Source organism: Talpa occidentalis, unplaced genomic scaffold (genome assembly GCF_014898055.3).
Source record: "Talpa occidentalis isolate TD23 unplaced genomic scaffold, MPIMG_talOcc4v2.1 talOcc4.11, whole genome shotgun sequence".
Taxonomy (NCBI): Eukaryota; Metazoa; Chordata; class Mammalia; order Eulipotyphla; family Talpidae; genus Talpa; species Talpa occidentalis.
The window spans coordinates 93163490-93185912 of record NW_023601104.1 but is presented as its reverse complement, the minus strand read 5'-3'; the positions used below and the strand labels follow the sequence as shown (position 1 = coordinate 93185912).

The 22423-nt window shown below is 52.8% G+C and overlaps 1 protein-coding gene across 11 annotated transcripts in view; it reads left to right on the top strand.

Moving 5' to 3' along the window:
• PPP2R5C (protein phosphatase 2 regulatory subunit B'gamma) overlaps positions 1 to 22423 on the top strand; it is a 92546-nt gene that overhangs the window by 32570 nt on the left and 37553 nt on the right. For all 11 annotated transcript variants that reach the window (XM_037503892.2, XM_037503891.2, XM_037503886.2 and 8 more), the window contains one exon: positions 8836 to 9035. In XM_037503892.2, coding sequence (XP_037359789.1) covers positions 8836 to 9035 — 200 coding nt within the window. The remainder of the gene's footprint in view (positions 1 to 8835; positions 9036 to 22423) is intronic.

The window sequence follows — 22423 nt, the reverse complement described above, 5'->3', positions numbered from 1 at the left end:
ATCCAGGGGGAACCTGAGGCCTTGGCCCGTGGGGTCTACTAAGCACCCCCAAAATGAAATGCCCAGATTTCTCATAAAAAGCTACTTGAATTTTGTTTTCTGTTCTACAGGTATTACAGTTTGATATAAATGTTTAACCTGATTTAGCTGCATTTGCAAAACTGCTATTTCAAGAAGCGTATCTTGTTTATCCTGTGGTTTCATGTACCCCCAGAACACATACCGCAGGTTAAAAGGCCAGATTGGGGACCAGCCTGCCTGCTAGAGTGCTTGTCTTTGTAAAGCCATGTCTGCGACAGCTGCCAGCCTCTGAGACCCCAGGAGATTGTCCGTGGGGCAGGGTGGCTGTCCCTAGTGGGCTGCACCCTTCCCTGCCGTAGAGATCCCACCCCGGAGTTCAGATCTGGTCCGTCTTCACCTTCAGAGGTTCAATTCTTACGGGATGAAATCCATTTTGTTGTGTACATTTTTTTCAATCGTGTTCTTGGCCAGGGGCACGTGTCCCCTTTGTGTGCCAGAGGCGGCCCAGAGTCAGGGTTTCCCAAGCACCTGTGCTGCCCTGTGAAGGGCTGTTCCTTGTCTGAGGAGGATGGTGATGTCGCGTGGGCATTGGGTAAAGTAAGATTATCCAGTTTGCAGGACTAGCCTTTATTCCAAGGTCACCCTTTTGATCTCAGAATCCCTTTCCCTCCGGAATCTTTTTTTTTTTTTTTTTTTTTTAAGATTTATTTAGGGGCCTTCCTGCTGGCGCAGGTGGTTGAGCGCCGTGCTGTGAAGCTGTCCGCAACCTCTGCAGAACAGGTTCAATCCTGGCTGGCCGGCGGGAATCCCACATGGCGAAGCAGACCTCTCCTGTCTCGCCCGCTGCTCCCCTCAGCAGTATATTTCGTCAGTCTGCCTGTTCTGTTCCCCTCTCTGTCTCTGGTGAATCCTCTCACCCTCCCATGCATCTGGCCTGTACCCCAGTTCTTGTATAAAAATAAATCTTTAAAAAAATATATTTATTTATTTATGCATACAAGATCTGGGGCACAGGCCAGAGATGCAGGGAGGGGGAGGGGAGTGAGAGGATTCACCAGAGACAGAGTGGGGAACAGAACAGGCATTGACCAAAGTACACTGCTGAGGGGAGCAGCGGACGAGTCAGGAAAGGGCTGCTGCGCCTTGTGGGTAGCTCCCTGGCTGGCCAGGGATCAAACTCGTGCTACATCGGCTGCGGACAGCTTCATAGTGCAGTGCTTGCGCCTCCAAGGAGGGCCCCCCAGAATCTTTTTTTAATGTCTACATGGGTTGTGAAGGGCCGGAAATGCATGTCAGTGTGCAAGGCTGTGGGAAGTCTTACTGGTGTGCGAAACCCTAAGTCTGGAACATCATTTTTAAGCACAAACCTTGTGGGCATTTATAATTACAACATGACATTTCAGATAATTTGTGTAACTTAAAAGTACATTTTTTATTTGAATTGTCCAGAATAGACAAGTCTGTTGGGACCGAAAGTAGATTGGAGGTTTCCAGGGACTGGGGGAGTGGGGAAGGGGAAGTGATTACTTAGAGGGTACAGCATGCTCCTCTGGAATATGAAAAAGTTTGGAAACTAGAGTTGGCAGGATTGCACAACATCATGAACACACCAAATGCCGCTGAGCTGTCCATGTAAAATGGCTAATTGTACACTGCGTGGCTTTTCCCTCGGCCTCTTTAAGAAGCCCATTTTATTCTGTGGTGTAATTATACGTATAAGACTAGGAGGTGGGAGGGGAGTGTTTTCCCAGGTTATATAAATCCAGGTGAGCACACTGCGCTTGCATACACGCGTGCACAGGAAGGCATATATTATGTTTGCATCTCTATGCATAATCATCAGACTGATTAGGTAAATAAGTGTTCTGCTCCGGATCGCAGATAAGTATGTTTAACACTCCACTGAGACTCAAAAACATTCTTGGTTCTCGTCTCAGAAACAAAATGCATTCACCATGTTCTGTAAGCTCTTACCCTAGAGAGCTAGAGTTTGAAATCTCCTTCGGGAGAAGCCCGCAGTGCTCTGCTGGCCGGCCTGTTCAAGTCATGGCAGCAGCCTTGCGGGAGGCAGCCAAGCGGGGTCTGTCTGCAAACCTTCCTAGAGGAGAAAGACCCTGCGTTGTTTCTGGATGAGTGAGAATCCCTACAGTGAGTGCTGAGTGCAGCCTTCTTGTAGACGTCCTCTCAACTTCCAGGCCCACAGCAGATGTCGGGTTGGGGCCCCTCTTGGATTTGAGGTTCAGTGTCGACCTGACCCCTCACTGCTGCTCAGGATTCTTCGTTTCCTGAAGTCACCAAACTCGTCACCTTAACTTCAGTTAATACACCGATGGTGCTTCGCTTTTAACGGAACATTAAATCTCCTGTGCTCTGTAAGGTTGGATTGTTTAAGAAAGATGATTTTTCCACTTAAGTTTGGCTCTGTTTGTAAATGCTTGTTCACTCGTGGACCCTGATCACAAGGGACAGGCAGACTTGAAAGCACAGGTGGTAGAGTGCGAGGATGTTGACGTGTGCCTCTCCCATCCCCACCCCATTACCCTTCCGTGGGGCCTTCCAGTTACATTTCTTCACTAGGGAGCAGCTCCGTGCCAGTGTTGATGCTGCTGGTGGTGTTACTGGTGGGGGTGGAGGGGAGGTGGAGGTGGTGATAGTGGTGTTACTGGTGGTGGAAATGGTGGTGGTGGTGATAGTGATGGAGGTAGCAGTGGTGATGGTGGAGGTGGGGATAGAGGTGATGATGGAAGTGGAGGTGATGGTGGTCGTGGAGGCAGAGGTGATGGTGATGGAGGTGTCATTGACGGCGCCGTTTCCTTGTTTGCAGTATTGAATTGTGTTCTAGAAACTGAGCCCTAGTCTAGTGCCCACAGTGGCCAACAAAGAGTTGTTTCTGTTTAGTTCACGCAACCTTGTAAGCACTAGAACTGGAATTAGGACATATGTGGTGTTAGCTGAATCCCAGATTCTATGACTGTCATTTTTGTAAAGATAAAATCTGCTTTATTCTGCCCCATTCTCCAAGTAGCATATCTTAATTAGAAAGGTTTAGGATTCAAAGAAAAAACGAAGTGTGATCCCTGAAACTGCGCTGTTTCTCCTGCTCGTTCTCTGAGACTCAGTATACCATACGTCCCGGAAGAGAGAGAACTTCTGCATCCCTAATTCTGTTTCCTGTTATAAAACTAATGTTTTACGCCCCTTGTGGCATGTATTTCAAGGAAGTCCATTGTCCAAGTAGAATTGTGTCAGATTTAGGAACTAGCAAAGGATGATCTGTGTCAGATCTGTACAGATTTGCGTTGTGGTTTAGTAAGTTTTGACCTGATTTGTCCCTGCTTTGAGGCTGAGGACAGCTTGGGGTCAGCCCCCATTAGAGCAAATTGGGGCAACAGAAAACTCACCTGGAGTGGGGCTCCAAGCGGGACAGACTTCGGTCTTTGCCCAAAACATATGTCGAAGACATGAATCATTTCTAGCATAAGTATTTAGATTTAACCTACATGTGTCATTCTATTAAAAGAAAAAGGGTTTCTGTTCAGTTGAGTCAAATTACAGCTCCCATATCAGATACTTGCATTTAAAGGTGTCAGTGGAAAATTCAGGTCTATAAAGCAAGGACTGCGAAGACAGGAGAGCCTGCCCTTGGCGAGCGCAGGGTCTGCAGCTGACTGGGGCGGGCAGGAAGGGCACAGCAGCAGGTGGAGGGAGAGCACGGCAGAGGTGTGGTGCTGGGAGAGACCACCAGCCCAACGGCAGGGCCCCGGCAGCCGGGGTGGGCTTGGGGTCGATGGGAGGCCGGACCCTGGTGGGGCCTTTCTGTAAATGTGTCCATTCAGCAAACACAGCTGAGCACCTTTGTGTCCCATACCTGCCTAGGACACACAGGAGGAAATAAAGAGGTGAAAAATCTGTGCAGGTACCAGCAGTGTGGTGCATGTGTGGACAGCAGCGGTGCGGGGAGCTGGTCAGCCCGGGGGACAGGCAGTGGCCCAGCCGGGGGAGAGGCGCGTGGTAGTTTTATGTCACTAATGAAGCTCCTTGGCCCTTCCTCTTGGCATCTGTGGTTCCCTAATGCATGAGGCCTGCTTCCCTTTGTGTCTCAGACATTGGTTATTTACATTGGAGTCTTCAAGAAAGAATTTGATAGGTTATTTGCGAACGATCTGCTGGCAGACCTCTCCTCTGTTCAGCAAGAATTCTCTCAGCTTCTGACTGTACCAGTGCATGTATGATGCATGCCTCTATTAAAAAAGAATTTGATAGGTTATAAAATAACTGGGCACTCCAGACTTTGCACTTTGTTGAGCAGTAAGTCATCAGCATGGACGACTGTAATAAGGAAGTGGGTGGGCTCTGGATCCTGGCTTTGCTTCATGCTGTGAGGTGGCCTAGGCCTCTGGGTATGCTGGGCGCCCAGCCCCGGTGGCATAGCAGGGGCCTCACGCCATCAGAGTGGGCCGTTGTTTGCTGCATCACTGCGAGCCACAAATTGTAGGAATGTGTAACTGGTGTGTCAAATGCATGAGTTGCTACTGCTCAGGACAGGACTTAGTAAAAAGTTTATCCATTTCAAGAAAAACACCAGTGAAGAGTAGCACAGATCAGCCAAAGCAGGCCCGGCTCATGGTCCCAAGGTTGGGCCCGGGTGGCCCTGGGCATTCATCTCCGCATCCTCCTCTTCGTCCTGAAGAGCCCGCGTTGTCTGCTGCTGTGCTTGCCCCAACCCAGGTATCTGCGTGGAGCTGGACTTTGAAGACAGTGCGGAATCTGGGGGAAGGGTATCCACACCCGTCTTGGCGCGGGCCCTCACTCCCCCATCGTTCTCGGCACATCTCTTGGGTACAGCTCCAGTGACTCTCTTCACCTCCTGAGTAGCGTTTCTTCATCTGCAGAGTGGAACAGTGGCATCCCCCGACACCCCATGGCCTGGCTGTGGTATTGGGTGGCACCGGGTGAGCCCTGGCGCTCCGCGGGGAACACACTGAATCAGCATAGCAGTGCTGGCGGCAGCTGCCCTGGCACCCCTTTCTCCCCAGGCCAAATTCAGGTCCCAGTTAGTGGAAACTCCTTGCTGGCAGCTTCATTTCCAGGAGAAAGGCCACGTATGACTCAGCTAAAACCTTGCCAGGTCACGCGGTTTTCTCAGAGGCCCCCAGTGCCCAGCATGGGGTCCGGGCACTGCCAGAGCTGCCCTCGTCTGACCCCTGGCCACTACTGCAGGCCAGCTGGTGTGGGGGTCCAGTCTGTGTGAGCAGGCGGCGGCCCCGCCCTGACAACACGTGTCAGCCTGGCGTGGGCTGACTGGAGCACATGTTCTAAGAAGACAGGGTCAGCTCGGTGTTCCCTCGACTCCCCGAATTGTCACTGGTTTTACAGGGGCACAGTCGCCCCAGTTGTCTGCTTTCAGGATGTGGCTCGATACTGACCCGGAAGCCGCCGCCATGGGTGAGCCCTGCTCTCGCTCCCACTGCTTCCTGGCTCGGCCTGTCTGGGCCGGAGACCTGCCTGCCTTCCCTGGGTTTCCTTCTGGGGCACAGGGCGAGGGCGCAGGTCTGCAGGCTCAATCTGACTGCGCACCCCTGCACCTCCTGGCCTGTCGGGCAGAGCGGAGCCTTCGCCGTGCTGCTGTGGGCTTGTCCTGAGTCTGCTCTCCGCCCCATCAGGCTTTGGTCCTTTGCAGCGTCGTCGAATATGAAGGCTCCAAGTGGGCTCTTCTGTGGTTGGCCAGCCGTGGCCCAGTCAGGACAGATCCCGGCCATGAGAAGGGCCACCTCAGGCTGGAGGGGCTACCCTAGACCTCGTGCGTCTCCACAGTGGCTTGTGAGGTCAGGGAGGCACCAGCCAGGCCGAGCCCCGTGTCAGCAGCAGGAAGAGTCTTCTGAAGGGCTCTGACCTTTCTAACAGGAGCCAGAGAAAGACAGTGCCAGGATGGGGCCCGGCGTACGGCTCCCTGCCAGCTGCCCCCCACGGGCGTTCTCTGTGGCTCAGGCCAGGTTCCAGGAGAAGTCACCCCCCAGCCTCCGTGTCTTTGTATGAGACTTCATGACCCACCCTGGCCAGCGCCGAGGGCTCTCACACTGAGCCCAGGGTGCTGGAGACACTCACACACAGACTTAGGCAGTAAGACACTAATTTGGCCTTATCAGGAATCTGGATGGGATTAGAGGAGAGAATCTCTATTACATGCTGGGAAAACCAGAAGCTAAACCTCTAATTGACTGCCCTGTCTTCTCCCAAGATGACTTTGCCAACAGCGATGAGAAGTCGTCGCGTCATTGGAGGCTCGCTTTCTGAAATCCCACGCTCCGTGGCAGGTGACAGAGAGCCTCAGAGAAAGGCGCCCCGCCTGGCAGGCCCTGCTTCCCTTTCTCGCCAGATGCCTGGAGAAGCTCTGCTTTTGGGGCATTTTCAAACCAATCAGAGTTGGGGGAAAATCCAGCCCCTGTCTCTGGGCGCTCCAGTTCCAGTGATGGCCTAATCATCCCAGAACTGGTCCTTAGAGCTGGGGGCGGGGGGGCTTCTGGCCTGGCCATCTAAGGAAGGCAGCTGCAGAAACGGCGATGTTGTGTGGTGCGGAATGGGAAGAGGGGGACTGGGCCTCGGGGTGGCCCTCGGCCCAACGCCGTGGGCCCGACCCTGATACATTCCTAAGCCACGGCCATTCTGGCTTGGGGCACGCTCTCCTGTCTACTGCGTGGCCGACAGAATGAAGCAGATGGGAAAGGTGAAGATTTGGATTTTGGGCCTTACAGGAAGGCCCCATCCCGGCTGGGCTGTTGGGGGGCTGCTTTGTGCTCCCTGTTCCCGGCGCTGTTGGGGATGGACACAGGCCTCGTCTGAGTCTCTGCATTTGGGACCATGGATCCTGGGACCCAGCTTGTCTTCGTGAGCCTCAAGGTCTCGGAAGTGCCACTTCTGTGGAGGTTTCTGAGGCTTCCTGGGGGAGTAACACAGCCTTGTGCCCTGGAACCCTGACCACACTTATCTTAGGAAGCGCAGGCAGCGTGGGGGCCAGGGCGCCTGCTAGGCTCCTGGAAGGCAGAACAGTGGCAAAGCCAGACAGCCCCTCTAGGGGCTTGCCCCAGGGCCTCCGAGCCACCCACTGGATAGGGACCTTGCCTGTCCTGCCATATCGCCGCCCCGTGCAGTTTGTGGCAGGACTCTGTCCCAGGAGGTCCTTGAGGGACCACAGGGTGAAAATAGTGCAGAAGACCAGTCAGATAAATGCAGGGGGAAAGGAGGTCTTCAGAATTGCTTAGAGTCTCAATCCCCCAGGCAAAAATAAACAGGCGGCTCAGCCTCCCAGCTGGAAACACCTACTGTGCTCTGCCAGTGAGGCCTAGGCCAGTCGGAGTGGGGGCGGGGCCTCCCTCCTGCCTGCCCGGCTGCTCCTGACCCCAGTCTCGGCTCCGAGGCTCACACACACATACCTGCCCTTAGTTTCTGTGATGTTCAGTTGTTATTGTGACCACAACGTTCTGTTGTTATGGAAGTATCTCGAGGACTCTACCTCAAGGATCTGGACATAGTTCTGCTCCAGTAGCTGCTAAATGAGTTTATCTCCCCCCAGTATCTCACTGTTAACAGTCTCTCTGGGTGTTGGATATATTTTTCTCAGCAAAACTTAACATTATTTCCATAATGTAGGAAGTTACGTCGCCCTCTTTACACACTGCGTGTAGATATGACAGACATGGTTCTTCTGCCTTTGACTTTAAATCCTGGGTCCTGTGGAGGTTCAGGTCTCGGGGCCCTGCTGCCAGCCCCGGTCACATCCTCCCTGGGGGCCTCCTGCACTGGGCTGAGGGCTAGGGGCCAGCAACAGGACAGAGCCGAGGCTCAGGGTTTCCAATTTAACGTGAAAGTTGCAATGAGAACCCCCTGCCCTGAAGGCGCCAGTGGAAACCATCGCAATTCAGTAAATGGTGCTAAATGCAAAGGGGGCCCAGGGTCATCTGGTGGGTCACTTTGGGGGTTTAGTGGGTGCTTGTGCACCTCCCCACTCTTCTGAGGCCCCCCACAAAAGCAGGGGTCCTGGCACTCGGGCTGAACAACAGAGGCAACGAGGAGCTCCCCGTGGTCCCGCGGCAACCGTAGTGAGCACATGGCGTCTCATCTCAGCACCCCACACCCGCCCTCAGAGGCTCCCTCAGTGCCCACACTTCTCAGAGTTCTGGAAAGCCTCCAGGTCCACCACTTTCCAGCCCTGCAGGGCATGTGTGCTGTGTGTGTGGAGCTGCCAGCGCTGCGCTGGGCCAGGTGACGCGTGCTCTGTGCCTTTGGTCATAGGTCACCTGCTGACTGCGCAGGTGAGGGATGATGGTGCTTTGGGCAGCCAGGGTGAGTGTGACTTGGGGATGGAGGGGGCACAGTGAGGTGGGTCTGCTGTGTGTGTGAATGACAGCTCGCCTTGGCAAGGTCACGCTGGGGCCTGGTGCTCTGTGCATGCCTATGCTCCCTTGTGGTCCTTGCAGGCCGCAGTGGCGGCCTGAGGAAGCTCCTTTTAGCGCCCCTCCCTGCCTCTTCCTATTACATCACCAGCGGGAGTATCTGAGTCCAGGGCCTTGTCCCAAGGCCCATGTGGCCCAAACAGCATTTGCTGAGTGATGCATTCAGTGGGGTCTCCTGGACAGCACCTGATGGGTCAGAGGGCAAAGTGTGGCCACCCCACCAGGCCGCACGAGGTCAGAGCACCGACAGACTGGGCCTCGCTGTCTGAGGACGGACCTCTGCTCACTGCTGCCCCGAACTTCTGTTAGTGGAAAGGGCGACTTGGAGTCTTGTGATCAGTGACCTCTGCTCTCTGCTTTTCAGATGTTCCTCCTGCAGATCAAGAGAAGCTTTTCATCCAGAAGCTGCGTCAGTGTTGCGTCCTCTTCGACTTTGTTTCCGATCCGCTGAGCGACCTGAAGTGGAAGGAGGTGAAGCGTGCGGCCCTGAGTGAGATGGTGGAGTACATCACCCACAGCCGCAGTGTGGTCACGGAGCCCGTCTACCCGGAGGTGGTGCACATGGTGAGCGCAGTGGCCTCCACACAGCCCTGCACACGTGGGGCCAGGCGCCTCTGGGGCTGCCCGAGGCTGCGGCAGCCGTGGGCGCTCCTGGGACCGCGTGCCCTGTGTTAGCGCACTTAATCCTCACGGCGCCTGCGGGCAGATAGGCTTAGTGCCCAGCATCTGTTCATCTTAAATGTTTCATGTTTCTTCTAATGTTGAACACGAGCACATGTAGCACATGCAAAACTGAGATATGACACTTGTCTGCATGTGTGCAGGACAATTCTGGCAATGGGGCAGAGCCCAGCCTGCCAGCCAGACACCCAGCCCTAGTGGTGGCAGCGCGGCGGCAGCTGCACTCACCCCAGAGCTGCAGTCCTCTGTGGGCTCACTCTCCCAGCTCGGCTCCAGGTCCCGCCCTGCTGCCGCTGCCAGAGGCATCTCACGCCATGTTGTCACCGAAACCTTGTTCATCGTTCCCTACGGCGACTCTGGGTCTGTTGGGTCTTGTGGCCACCTTAGCACTTGTGCTCCCAGTCCCGGGTCTAGCCTCAGTCCCGGGCTTCGTTTCCCTGCCCCTCACATCCCTGGTTTTCCCCAGAATCGCGCCTCAGAGTTTGTTGGCTGTGTCTGACTGGCCTGTTGACCTGAAGTCTGCTCGTGGCTTCCTGTCGTGTGTGCACTTCGGAAAAGGAAAGTGAGGGGTTCTCAGGACTTGTTGCCTCATAAGCTGAGGTCAGCTCCAGTGTGCTCTTTGACCTTCAGGCTCAGCACTAGCAGCCTGGAACCAGCGGGCTGCCAGGCTGCGCTGCTCCCCATCGCCGCGGGGCCACAGGCCCAGCTTAGCCGTGCACGGCCACAGCAGCGGGCAGGCCTGTCCCCTCTCTTTCATCTCACCCACCTTGCTCTGGAAGGCTCCCAAGCCTCAGAATCACAAGACAGAGCCTGTAATGTCTTTGGTCCTTTCCCAGCACGTTTTACACCCGCTTGGATCTTTTTGTGCTGCAGGGTGAGGATGTAATTTAACTTCCTTCCAAAATAGTTGAAAAAAATCATTTCTGCTATATCATGTATTGAATATTCTGTTTTCCCCACTGATTTTTCCCCCACTGATTTTAAATGTTTCATTTTTTTTTATTTTCAAGCTGTGTGCATCAGTGCAGCACGTTGCACTCCCTGTGTAGGTTTACTGTATATTAATATCCATGTTTCAGACTCCTTGGCAGCCAGCCGTCCCCAGTCTGCCTCTTCACCGAGGGAAGGCTCATGCAGAGCATCCGGGGCCGCCAGGGTCTGGGGGCCTGGTCCAGAGCATGGCCAAGGTTCTGGACTCGGCTCTCATTTGCTTCTCATGGTAGCAGTGCACGGCCAGGTCCACAGAAGACAGAGAGCCCCAGAGACCCCTTTTGGCCAGGCCTCGCCGCCCCTCTCCCTGGCACCGCCGTCTCTGCGTCAACTCCCATCCTGATGACTCTGTCCAGGGCATCAGCAGCTTGCTCTCTGATGCTCTTGACACACACCTTCTGAGTGTCCGCAGCAGCCGGCGAGCAAGTTCAGTCGCCAGCCAGGCTCTGCCCACCCAAGGCTGCCCTCTTGGCAGGGGCAGGCCTGGTGTGCGCCCACCAGTGCAGCGCTTGAGCAGATAGGAGGCTGTGAAGGGCGGGCCACAGGGGAGTGGACAGCATGCAAGGCATCGCAGGCAGGCAGGAGGCACAGACTATCCCAACGTGAGTTTCTGCTCCGCCAGAGGCAGAGGGGTAGGGCCCTTTAGGCTTGGGGTTCTCTTTGTAGTTGTTCTGCTGGCAGGTCAGGGAATTGCCAGAAGCCACATGGAAAGGAGTGTGGTGGGGCGGCCTTAGCAGTGGCTCTGACCTCTCAACAGAACTGGACCCCATCCCTGGACGCATCTGGGCCTACAGTGACCGGTGGGAAGACCTGGCCTAGGTAGTTCCACTTGGACGTGATGCTCTGCGCCCAGTGCCCCGGGGTGCTCGCCACCCAAGCCGCCAGCTTGGCATTTTCTCTCAGCATTCTTCAAAGACGTGCGTTTCTGTGCTGAAGAATCCAGCACCCTGCAGATGTTGTGCTGCTGATGCTCCTTCTTTCAATATATTACCTGTTAGACAGGCTGGGCGGCTCTGTGGTTCATAACAGCTGTGTCCAGAAATAATTCACATTCTGTACAACTCACCCACTCAGAATGGACAGTTCCATCATTATATGTTATGAGGCGTGGGTTTCCATCACCACATCTCGAGTGATAGCATGTTCATCCCCCAGAAAGAAGCCCGATAATCCCATACCCACGGACGGCCACTGCCCACTTCCTGGCCTGCCCAGCCCCACTCACCTGCTTCTCTGTCCTGCCTGCTCTGGGGTTGAAATGGTATCATGGGGGCCGACTCCTTCCATTCAGCATCACATTCCAGGTTTGTCTGCGCACCAGCACATGTCAGTACTGTGTATCCCTGAGCAGATCCCCATGTTGCGTGGCTCTCTACCCCCCACTTCCCACTGTCCTTTGGCAGCGTGTGCACCTTCTGCTCCCTGGCAGTCGTGAATCACGCTGCCAGCATTCACAGCGTCTGTGCGGACACGTATTTTTGCTTCTCTTGAGCATCTAGAAATGAACAGCTGGGTCTCAGTCAGCTCTGCTCTTGAGGTTTTGAAGGCCCTCCAGGCGGTTTCAAGAAGCAGCTTGCCTTGGGACAGCCACAGCTGCCAGCCTCAGGGCCCTGTCTTCACTCCCGACCTTTGTCACATCCCTCTGTGGTGCCGCCTCCGGTGGGTGTGAGGGTGTCTGGTGCCCGTGGGGCAGCCTGCCCTACACCATGCACCTTGCACAATGCCCCCGGTGCTTGATGTGGCAGAGCCTAGCAGAGCAGCTGCCTGCCCTCTCGTTAAAGCAGAACAGCTGGGTTCAGCGGGATGAGGACGGAAGGGAGCAGCACCCAGCGGGGAAGCTCTGACCTCTAGATTCTCAGGCCTGAGTTATGTAAGCACCATTATCTCTTAATTTCCACCGTATTTTAAATATAACTAGCCGTCTGCTTTTTTCCATTAAATTATCTAGGTAGCCTGACTCTTAGAGTCAAGCCACTGAGTGCAAAACCAAGGCATCATGTGGGCGCCTATCTTAGAGGAGCGCCCTGGGCTCGACGACAGAGCCCAGGCTGGTTATTCAGAGCAGTCCTTTGCAAGCATTTTCTCAAAAACTGGAGAAAATGAGAATGTCAGGTTAAGGAAAATAACTGACAGCCTTCAGGGATTTGTGGCCGGCGGTGGGGGCGCCAGCCCTCCTGTTGATGGCGGCAGTGAGTGGACGGGGCTTAATGCACAGTAGCAGGCGTCTGCGCTGGAAGGTCAGCACCGTCCAGGGACCAGCCTCTTCCAGAGGAGCAGTTTCTGGTGCCACCGGACCACCCCGGAGCAGGAGCACACACACCGCGCAGATACCGGGCTGAGCAGGCAGCGCCCCCAGGGATTCAGGCTCCACTTGCCGGTCTCGGTGCAGCATCAGGAAGCCACAGCCGCCCGCAAAGGCTGTTTGCTCCCTCCCTTTCCAGTGCCACTGCAGGGCTGCTGTGCGGGGCCTGCATCCCCCCGAGGGGATGGTAACGAGAGTTGCCAGAGTACAGAGCAGTGCCACTCCTGCTGGGTGTGGTTTTGTTTGGGAAATGTTATTTGAGTTATTTTATGAAATAATATTGTTTTTAAAAATTAGTTATTTTTAATAAATGTCCTTTATTAAAATACAGTGGACTTAATGAATTAACATTTTTTAATTTCTTTGGCTTAATTTCCAATATAGTCAGTACAAATAGATGTTAACTCTCATAAACAAAAGCCATTCTGGGTCCTCAATAATTTTTAGGTGTTTACAGGTGTCCAGTGACCAGAAAGCCCGAGAACCGCTTTTCCCAAAGAGCTGCTCGAAGGCCATGGCCTCGCTCCGTCAGGGGCTTGTTGGAAAGGCCTGGTCTGGGGCCACAGCCGCCTTCACCCCTGCCCAGGTCATACTTAACGTGCCAGAGGGTCAAGGGTAAATGCTTGGAGTCACCTTCCTGCACTGAGCTGAAAGCCCGTGGGCACTGGCGCCTTCCCGGTGGGCGCTCCTGAGATGGCACCGCCATGGCCGGTGCACGTCCACTGCATGCCCAGTTGTGTGCAGAGACAAGGACGCAGACAGGCCTTTGTCCTGGGTGGGCATGACCCACACGCCGCAAGAGGAGCTGGCCGCGAACAAGCCACATCTGTGTGTGGTGGCTGAGTAGGGACAGTGGCCCTCAAGAGGCTGGCTTGTCAGGAGGGACTGGTCAGGCTGTGACAAGTAGCCACCCTGGGGTGGCTGGGTTGTGTGGCTTTTCCCTTGTCACGTTCCATTCTTATCATTGCAGAAGAAGTTTTTAATGTCATGTACCATGTTTGTCATAGACAAGCCCTGAGGGCAACAGCTTGTCGCCTGGCGCTTACCCACCTGCTGCAGCGCGAGCCAGGCACTTGCGAGGCTTCGTTCAAGCCAGCATTCTCTAGTGAGGGCTGAGGGGCTTTTCTGGGTCCTTGGGGACAGTCTCCCCCAGAGCCGGCATGCGTGCCCTGTGCCCAGTGACTTGGGACACCGCCCTGTTCTTGTGCCTGTCCCTACTGAGGGTGTGGGATAGTGCTGCTGTGGCAGCCAAGACGGCCTTTTTGAGGGAGAGGACGGAAGCCTGACACTCGGGTAGGCGTGAGAGTCAGAGAGCCTCGGTGGGCTGCACCTTTCCTTCAAGTAACGCTTCAGACCTGGCAGTCCCCTTCGCTGGAGCTCTCACTGGCCTAGCACATCAGTCCTTGGGGAGGAGAGCACAGATTTCACAGGTGCAGCTTCCGGCCATGCGGAGGTGGCTCGCGGGAGCGCAGCCCGCGCGACTTGAGAGCACATCCCTTCGTCTTGTTTGATGTTTTATTTATTTTTTTTTTTTTTTTTTTTTTTTTTATAGAGGCATGCTTTATTTATTTGTTTGCTGGTTTGTTTGTTTGTTTTTTGTTTATACATGCACTGGGTACAGTCAGAAGCGCGGGAGGGTGAGAGAATTCACCAGAGCCAGAGCGGGGAGCAGAGCAGGCAGAAGGACCGAAGTACACTGCTGAGGGGAGCAGCGGGCGGCAGGAGAGGTCTGCACGCCATGTGGGACTCTCCTCTGGTGGCCGGGGAGCAGCCGGGGATCGAACCGGCGCCGCAGAGGCCGCGGGCAGCTTCGCAACCCAGCGCTCAACCGCTGCGCCACCGGGGAGGCCCTTGTTTGATGTTTTAAATTGTGAAAGCAGAGTGAGAGGCATCAACAAAGAAAGCCCCTCCCCACTTCCACCTACACTTCCAAACAGCCAGCTTTCTGTGTATGTTTGTTTTTCCAAAAAGCTTCGGAGAAGCTGGGGTGACGGAGGTGTCCGCTGTCCAGATGGTGATGTCTCCACAGATGTCACATTGTTGAAATATGCACTTAATTTTTCTTAAAGATTTATTTACACATGTGTACAAGAGCTGGGGTGCAGGCCAGACATGTGGGAGTGAGAGGACTCTGCAGAGACAAGAGTGGCGAGCAGAATAGGCGGATCCACTGAAACCTACTGCTGAGAGGAGCAGCGGGAAGACAGGAGAGGTCTGCTGTGCCCTGTGGGTCAGCTCCCTGGTGGGGGATCGAACTCAGGCCACAGTGATTGGCACTAGCTTGATAGTGCTGAGACATAACCCCTTGCACCACCAGGGAGGCCCAAAACATGCACTTTAAATCACGCCTCAGTGGTGCTGGTTTGTTTTGTTTTGTTTTCCTAAGCTGACAGGTATTTCTATTCTGAGGGCACAATGGAGAAATTACTTCAAAGCAAAGAACTTTGTGAATGAGGTTTGGAAAATTATGACCTACTGAATATCTTTCCCCATCATTTTTAATTAATTTTGAATTTGCAGACAGCAGAATTCACCCTTTGCTTACCAAGCCTCTATGAGACATGTGGCTACCACCATGGTGAAAACCTCGGACCGTTTCATGCCCCACAACTTCCGCTCCATGGTACCCCCAGCTGGGCCCCTGCGCCCCTGGATGCACCAGCCATTGGCTGTAGTCGTCGTGGACACCTAGGTGTCCCCCTGTGCCCTTAGGGAGGTGTCAGAGCCGCCTGTGGTTGGCCCCGGTTCAGGTTGTTCGCTCAGAGCTTGAGGACAGGGGTTTTTGTTTGGTCCCTGTAGGCACACCCGTTGGGCAAGTTTCCTAAAGCCCCGTACCCAGCAGGCTCTGCCCCCGCAGCGCCCGAGGGCCCTTGCACCTCTGCCCCGAGCATCCATTCAGGTGAGATGCGCGGAGGAGTTCCATCTTGTCTACCATCGGCGTGTCCTCCTCGGGGAAGCGCCTGTCCATGTCATTGCCCATTTTAAGCTGGGTTATCTGTGCTCCTGTTACTGAGTCTGTGGCTCCTGTGCACGCTCTGGCCGGCGTGGTGTGTGAACATTTTCTCTGTGGCTTATCTTTTCTGACAGTGTCTCTGCTAGTTGTTTGCTGAGATGAAGTGTAATTTACAAGGGTTTCTTTGAAGAATGCTGCTTTTGGTGTCATGCCTAAGAAGCCTTTGCCCCCCACCTCCATTCAGGTCTCTGACCCGTGGCCGAGTATCAATTCTCGGTACGTGGGTCTCTGTCCTCACACCCTGCTCGCTAGAAGCCACTTGCTAAAAATGCTGACCATCTCCCCTGGGCTGCCCGGGCACCTTGGTGGGCACCGGCTGGCCTGTCTGGGCCTGAACCTGGACTGCAGGCTCCATGCACCAGCACCACACTGTCCTTGTCGCTTCATGCTGATTTTGAGGTGAGCTCTGTCTCAGGACCATGCGGCTCTTGTGTCAGCGCCCGGACCTGCAGGGGCGTCGGGCCTGGGGATGGTTGTCGCCTTAGCAGCCCCTCCACCCATGAGCACAGCATCGTGGCTCCTTCACTTCCACTCTGTTATATTTTTTAGCACACAGAGCCTATGCCTGTATTTTTAGACTCATAAGTTTAAATTACTTCCATGTCTGGTGCTGTTGTAACTAGAGCCGTTTGTGTACTTTTTGCTCCTAATTGTTTATTGTCTCTCCTTGCAGTTGTCAGGTTTTGCTTCGTACTGTTTTTGCATCAATATTGGTGTGATTTATTCATTGATGGCGCCTTTATCGCTGTGGAATGGCCCGCACCTGTGACGGGCTGTGCCGTGGGCCTGCCCTGGCAGAGGCCCGGTAGCCGCGGGTCTCTCTCCTGCCCGTGCCCTTGATCCACGGCATCTCTGTCGAAGATGGCACGTAGGCGGCATGTAGCTGGGTCTTGCTTTCTGTTCCGTCACAGGCTCTGCCTTTTGAAGGGGTGTTCAGGCTGCACACCTGTGACGCAAGTGCCGGCGCCTTTGGGCTTGATTGGGCCATTTTGCTGGTTTTTTTCTTCCTCCCACCTGGTCTTGTTTCCTTTCCTTCTCTTCCTGCTGCCTTTTGGCTCAGTTGGATTTTTATGATTCCCCTTCATCTCCTTTGTTGATTTTTAATAACTATTGTTTGATCTCATTTATTGAGCTTTTCTAGAACACATCTTCAACTCTCTGGGTCTGGTGTGCTTCGCCTCAGGCCTGCCGCCAGCGGGCACCAGTCACCTTCTCTGGCCTCCTGTTCTTGTCAGGCATTTACTTCTTCCTGTGTAACAAGCCCCACAGCGTACTGGGTTTTTTCCAAGTTATCTTTAAAAAGACAAGTTTTAAAATTAAAAATGTGAAGCCTTTTGTACTTATCCAGGTAGGTAACATGCCGCTATCCCCGCTGACCGCGCAGACGTGCGCGCTCTGGGTCGGCCGCCCTCCCGCTCGCACGGGCTGCTGCCGGCGCGGTTTTCCTGTGTCTGCACAGAGCGTCTTCTTGCCTCTGACTTTGGAAGATGCGCTTGCTGAGCATAGACTCCATCGCCAGCCTTACCCGTTAAAGAGGCTGCTCCACTGCCTTCTACCTCCCCTCCCTGCGCGTGCGCCTGTGTCCGCCTGGCATGGCCGCTCCCCTGGCGGCTGCTGGGGTTGCTTTTCTCTCCTTGTTCTTTCTCAGCAGGCTGATGAGGGCGTGACTGTGCACAGCCTTCTTTGGCTCATATTTGGAGTTTGTTTATAGTTTTCATCACATTTGGGGAAGCGTTTGTCTTGTAGATTTGTTCTGCCCCCGCCCCTCACCCTTAGAGGCTCAGCCTCGGGCACTCCTGCCCCAGCTCTGTCCCTTCTTGGCCTTGTTTCCTTCCTTCCTTTTCCTTCAGTGTCGTTTGCTCTCCCTGCGTCCACAGGCCCTTCCTGCACTTTCTCATCTGGTGGTAATGTCCTTCCAGTAGCTTCCATCTCACACATGGTAGTCTGCTTGTATCTTGTTTATGTCCTCGTGTGTCACCTGACTTCTGAACCCAGAATATGTCTGATGCCCTTGTCACTCATGTTAACATTGTGTGGGTTCCAGGTCAGCTCAATTGATTGTTTTTGCTTCTCATATTAAAGCATATTTTCCAACAGGGCCCCTGAGGCGGCACACTCCCCTCATTGGGTAGTTGCATACTTATGTATTTTTATTCGTTCTTGAGATTGTTTTGAGGTGCAGTTCAGTTACCTGCAAACACAGTGTGGTCCTTTTGGTTCTTGCTTTTAAGACGTGCTCCGGGGGGCCAGATGCTAGTAAGTCTCCCCTCCCTGCACTCACCCGCTGGCCACTCAGCTTCCAAGCCTGGCGTGTTCAGGGTGGTCTGGACCGTGGCCCAGAGCCACAGGGACTCTGGCTCTTCACTCCCCACTGCTCGGACAGGCTCCTCCCCATCATGCCCAGTGCCCAGGGACTCGGGGTTTCTGGCTGAGTTGGTAGTGGCAGGGCGAGAGCTCGGACTGGCCACTCTGGCCTTTCCCTGGTTGTTCCCATGGCCTCTTGCAGTCCCCTCACACAATCATGCTGCTCGCTGTTCCGTGGAATAGTTGGGGTCTCCGCAGTCTCTGGAGTTCTCTCTCTGGGCAGCTCCCTCCTCTTCGTGACCTTGCCTTGACAGTCCTTCCACTTTTCTGCGGGCTCCCCCAGCCTCTCCCTGGGCGTCCCACCCAGGCTGTGGGTGGAGGCAACGGTGGGGCTCACCATGATCGTTTCCCATCACCCAAGGACCTCCACGCTTCACTGCCTGGAATCCAGGATCTCAAAACCATAGTTCCCTGTTTTTGCAGCTTGGGGTTGTTTCAGGAAAGGTCAGTTCCATCCATCACTTCATCTTGTCTGTGAACATTAAGTCTCTGCTTCGTTTGTAAGAGGCATGCATCCACGCAGGTGGTCCAGCGCGATCCTAGCAGGTGCTGGGTGGGGGCGACCATGTCCACACGGCTGTGCGTGTCTTGGCAGTGTGAGGCGGCCCTGGTGCTTGACCGTATATGTGACTATGAGTGACAGGTACCTGACTCTGAAACGTTCCTTTCCAATTTTTTATATCCTGTGGGCTGCAGAATATATAGTTTTGCTATTCTAAAGCAATCTTAAACTTTCTCACATTTTACTGCAAAAAAGGATCTCACATTTTACTGCAAATATCTTGGAATGTAAGTGGTAAAATCTGCCAGCAGCTGTACAGTTATTCACTGTAAACTTCAACTTCTTTGCTTTGAGGGTTTACATAACAAATTATCGGGGAAACTTCATTCAGCATCTATGTCAGCCCCTCCAGCACAGAGTGAACAACTTGAGAGAAGCCTCCAGAGCCACTGTTGCCTTTAATCTTTAATGACACTGATGAACTGAATGTCCTGTATCCCCGTACTGCTTAGCTAGTATCAGTGAATGTTCCATTCTTGAATTCAAAAATAAAAATTAAAAACTGATAATGATTATAAATGACTAGCATATTTTATGCTAAGATGGTACTGTCCATTTAGTTGTGAAATAGTGATAAAGCATTCTTTGTTTGAAAACTTGAGAGTAAATTTCCTTTACTAACTATTCTACAGATATTTGTAGGATTTTATTTCCACGATATCTTTTAACTGTTATGAACATATTTGAATGATTGCAAAAATAGCAAGCTATTCAAAATAAGAATTTAATTTATAGCTCTTTTTTAAATATCATATCTATTTTGGAGTTAAAGCTGCAATCTTTGAAAGCAGTGCTGGAGAGGAGCCCACCTCCCTGGCGTGCGTGTTCCCCAGAGCCTCATTCTGTGCCTGGCATGCGATGGGGCCTGAGAGGGGGCCCCCAGGAGGAAGACCTTAACCCAGGGGCCCCCCCAAGCCACCCAGATATATTGGAAGCAAATGCCACTGGGGAAAGGAACATCATGATAGAATATCATGAAATTGGGGAGACTGCCCCTGAAATTACAGTACCACTGAGAGCTAAGGTTGATTTTAAGTGTTCAGGTAATTTCTTGGTTTTGCAGTTACTGAAGTCACTAATGGGAGCTTTCCCAGAGGAGCCACTTACTCTCTGCAGGGGTTGTGTACCTACTGTGTGCAGGTGCGAGACATTCAGTGGTGAGTGGATCGGGCCTCTCAGCCCAGGTGACAGGGACAGGACTCTGTCCCCAAAGCCAATTTGAACTCACCTCACATATAAGGGGGGACCATTTTTTTCCCTTGAAGATTGTTGCTAGGATTTTTATTACTCCCCTATGTTTTGTTACATTCATTGATTTCAGGAAAAGCCTGATTAAAGTGTTTCAGACTGTATTCAACATGTAATTGCTTTGCAGCAGAGAAATCGCACCTCTGTAGAACGATGGCTATGGCCTCCCACGCTGGAGACCAGAAGCTTCTGCAGCTATTCAGTGCCTTTGCCAGGGTCTTGGTGGGCTACGTTGAGGCCCGTAGCTGTGCCCGAGGGCCCCCTGCACCCCTTAATGAAGGGCTGCTTCTGAGAGAAACACTTTGCCAGACCAATGTCTGAGAAGCACTTACTGAGCTCCAGGCTCCCACACACCTGGGCCCCACCAGCCCTTGTAGGTGCCGGCCGCCCTTCCCCAGCCTCAGCGCCTGCCCGAGTTCTCAGTTGTTCAGTTGGGGCATGGGGGTGGTGCGGCTTTTTACGTTGATGGCAGCTGTGGTGTGTGGCCTGTGTTGGTTTTTTCAGGAATATCATTTTCAAACAAATAACAATTTTTATTTAAAAAAATGTAGATACAGACTACATCAAATTAAAGAGTTTTGGCACAGCAAAAGAGACAATAACCAAAACAAAGAGAAACCCCACCAACTGGGAGAAAATTTTTGCATCCAACACTAATGATAAAGGACTGATCACAAAAATCTACAAAGAGCTGATGAGACTCAACAAAAACAAAGAAAATAATCCAGTCAAAAAATGGGCAGAAGAGCTAAAAAGAAACTTCTCCAAAGAGGAAATACAAATGGCCTCCAGGCATATGAAAAAATGTTCAACGTCACTTGCAATCAGGGCAGTGCAAATCAAATCTATAATGAGATACCATCTCACACCAGTGAGAATGGCACATATTTAAAAAAACTAGCAACAACAAATGTTGGCAAGGATGTGAAGAGAAAGGAACTCTCCTGCACTGCTGGTAGGAGTGCAAACTGGTCCAACCACTATGGAAAGCTGTGTGGAGATTCCTCAACCTACTAAAGATAGAGCTTCCACTCCTAGGTATTTACCCAAAGGACACAGAAACAGTAATTCCAAAGAGTAATTCCAAAGAGCACCTGCACCCCTATGTTTATAGCAGCTCTATTCACAATAGCTAAGCTTTGGAAACAACCCAAATGCCCAAAAATAGATGACTGGATCAAGAAGATGTGGTGCATATACACCATGGAATATTACTCAGCATTCAAAAAAGATAAACACATGCAATTTGCAGCAACATGGATGGCGCTGGAAGGGATCATGCTCAGTGAAATAAGTCAGAAAAAGAAAAATACTGGATGGTCTCACTCATAGCAGGAATCTAGAAAACCTAAATAAGGGACCAGGAAAAAGAATAACTATAAGAAAGAAAAAAATCAAAATCAACAAACAACTATGAACCAGAGATACACTTTGGGGGGGTGGCGGGGAAAGGAGGGATTGGGGTCAAAATCAGGGGGTTGCAATTGTATGGGGAATATAAAAATTTAAAAAAATTAAAAAATAAAATGTTACATTACTCTGGGGAAAAAAGTCAATAAACTGCTTGCCAGTTAAAAAAAAAAATTTTAAAAATGTGGATACACTTAACCCCCAGCTCCCAGGAATTCAAATCTTAGCTACGCAGCTCTGGAACCTACTGTTCTGTTACTGGAGCGTGACCTGGGTGGGCTCAGCTTTATAAATTTTATTCACATGAATAAATAGCAGTAGACAAACGTGTGTGGTTTTGTCCCTTTTATATCAGAAAGAAGGAAACTGCCCACACCAGTGCCTCCCACCCTCCGGTGCCCCTACCTCTTTCAGGTTTGGCTTTGTTAGTTCATCTGCTTTGAGTCCCTTGTATTCCCCACATATGTGAAATCATCCAATATCTGTCCTTGTCTTCCTGGCTAGTTTTGCCTTGCATAACCCCCACGAGATCCTTCCATTTTGCTGCAAATGACAATATTTCAAGTTTCCTTGCAGCTGAACAGCATATCGTGGGTATAGACCATGTTTGCGTGATTCAGTCTTCTGTCAGCAGGGACTTCGGTTGTTTCCGTGTCTTAGCTGTTGTGAATGATTCTGCATATAGTTCTTCGAGTTGGTGGTTTCTGGCCCAAGAGCAGGGTCAAATAGCGTGTATATCTCCCAGCTTTCAAGAACGGTCCTGGCCGCTTCCAGAATAGCTGGACCAGTTTACATCCCCGGCAGTGGGAGGGCTCCTCTCTGCCCACATCCTCTGACACTCGTTCTGCCTCGCAGCCATGCGGCTCTCCAGGCCCTGAACTGGCTGAAGGGCCCTCGTTCTCCTTGTCACTGGTCTGGAGTGTGTCCCATGCATGCACCCACGCCGCTGCTCTGTCCCACACGGTGGTCTCCCCTCTGCGCCTTGGCCATGATGGCCATGGTGAGGGGTGGCTCATGAGCACACTGAACCCAAGATGAGAAGGCGGTGAGGGCAGGTCCTCCTGGCGGCAGGCATCCTGCATGGTGCCCCGGTGTAGAGAGGTGGCTTTACAGTCCAGGCTCCTGCTTCTTGCTGAGAAGGGGCCCTGAGGTTGGGGACGGTCCCCCAAAGCCAGGCAGCTTTCCGCCCGGAACCTGAGTCTGGCTGTGTCCATGCGCCAGGGCAGTGCATCTGCGATTTCAGCACCTCGTATCAGACACTCCTGGACTGCAGAGACCTGTGGCTCTGGCTCTGTGGCACCAGGGTGGCCGCGCAGCATGCTCCCCCTCAGCACCGACATGGGCACCATGGCTCCTGGCTAAGGTAGCCCCCAGCACTTTTG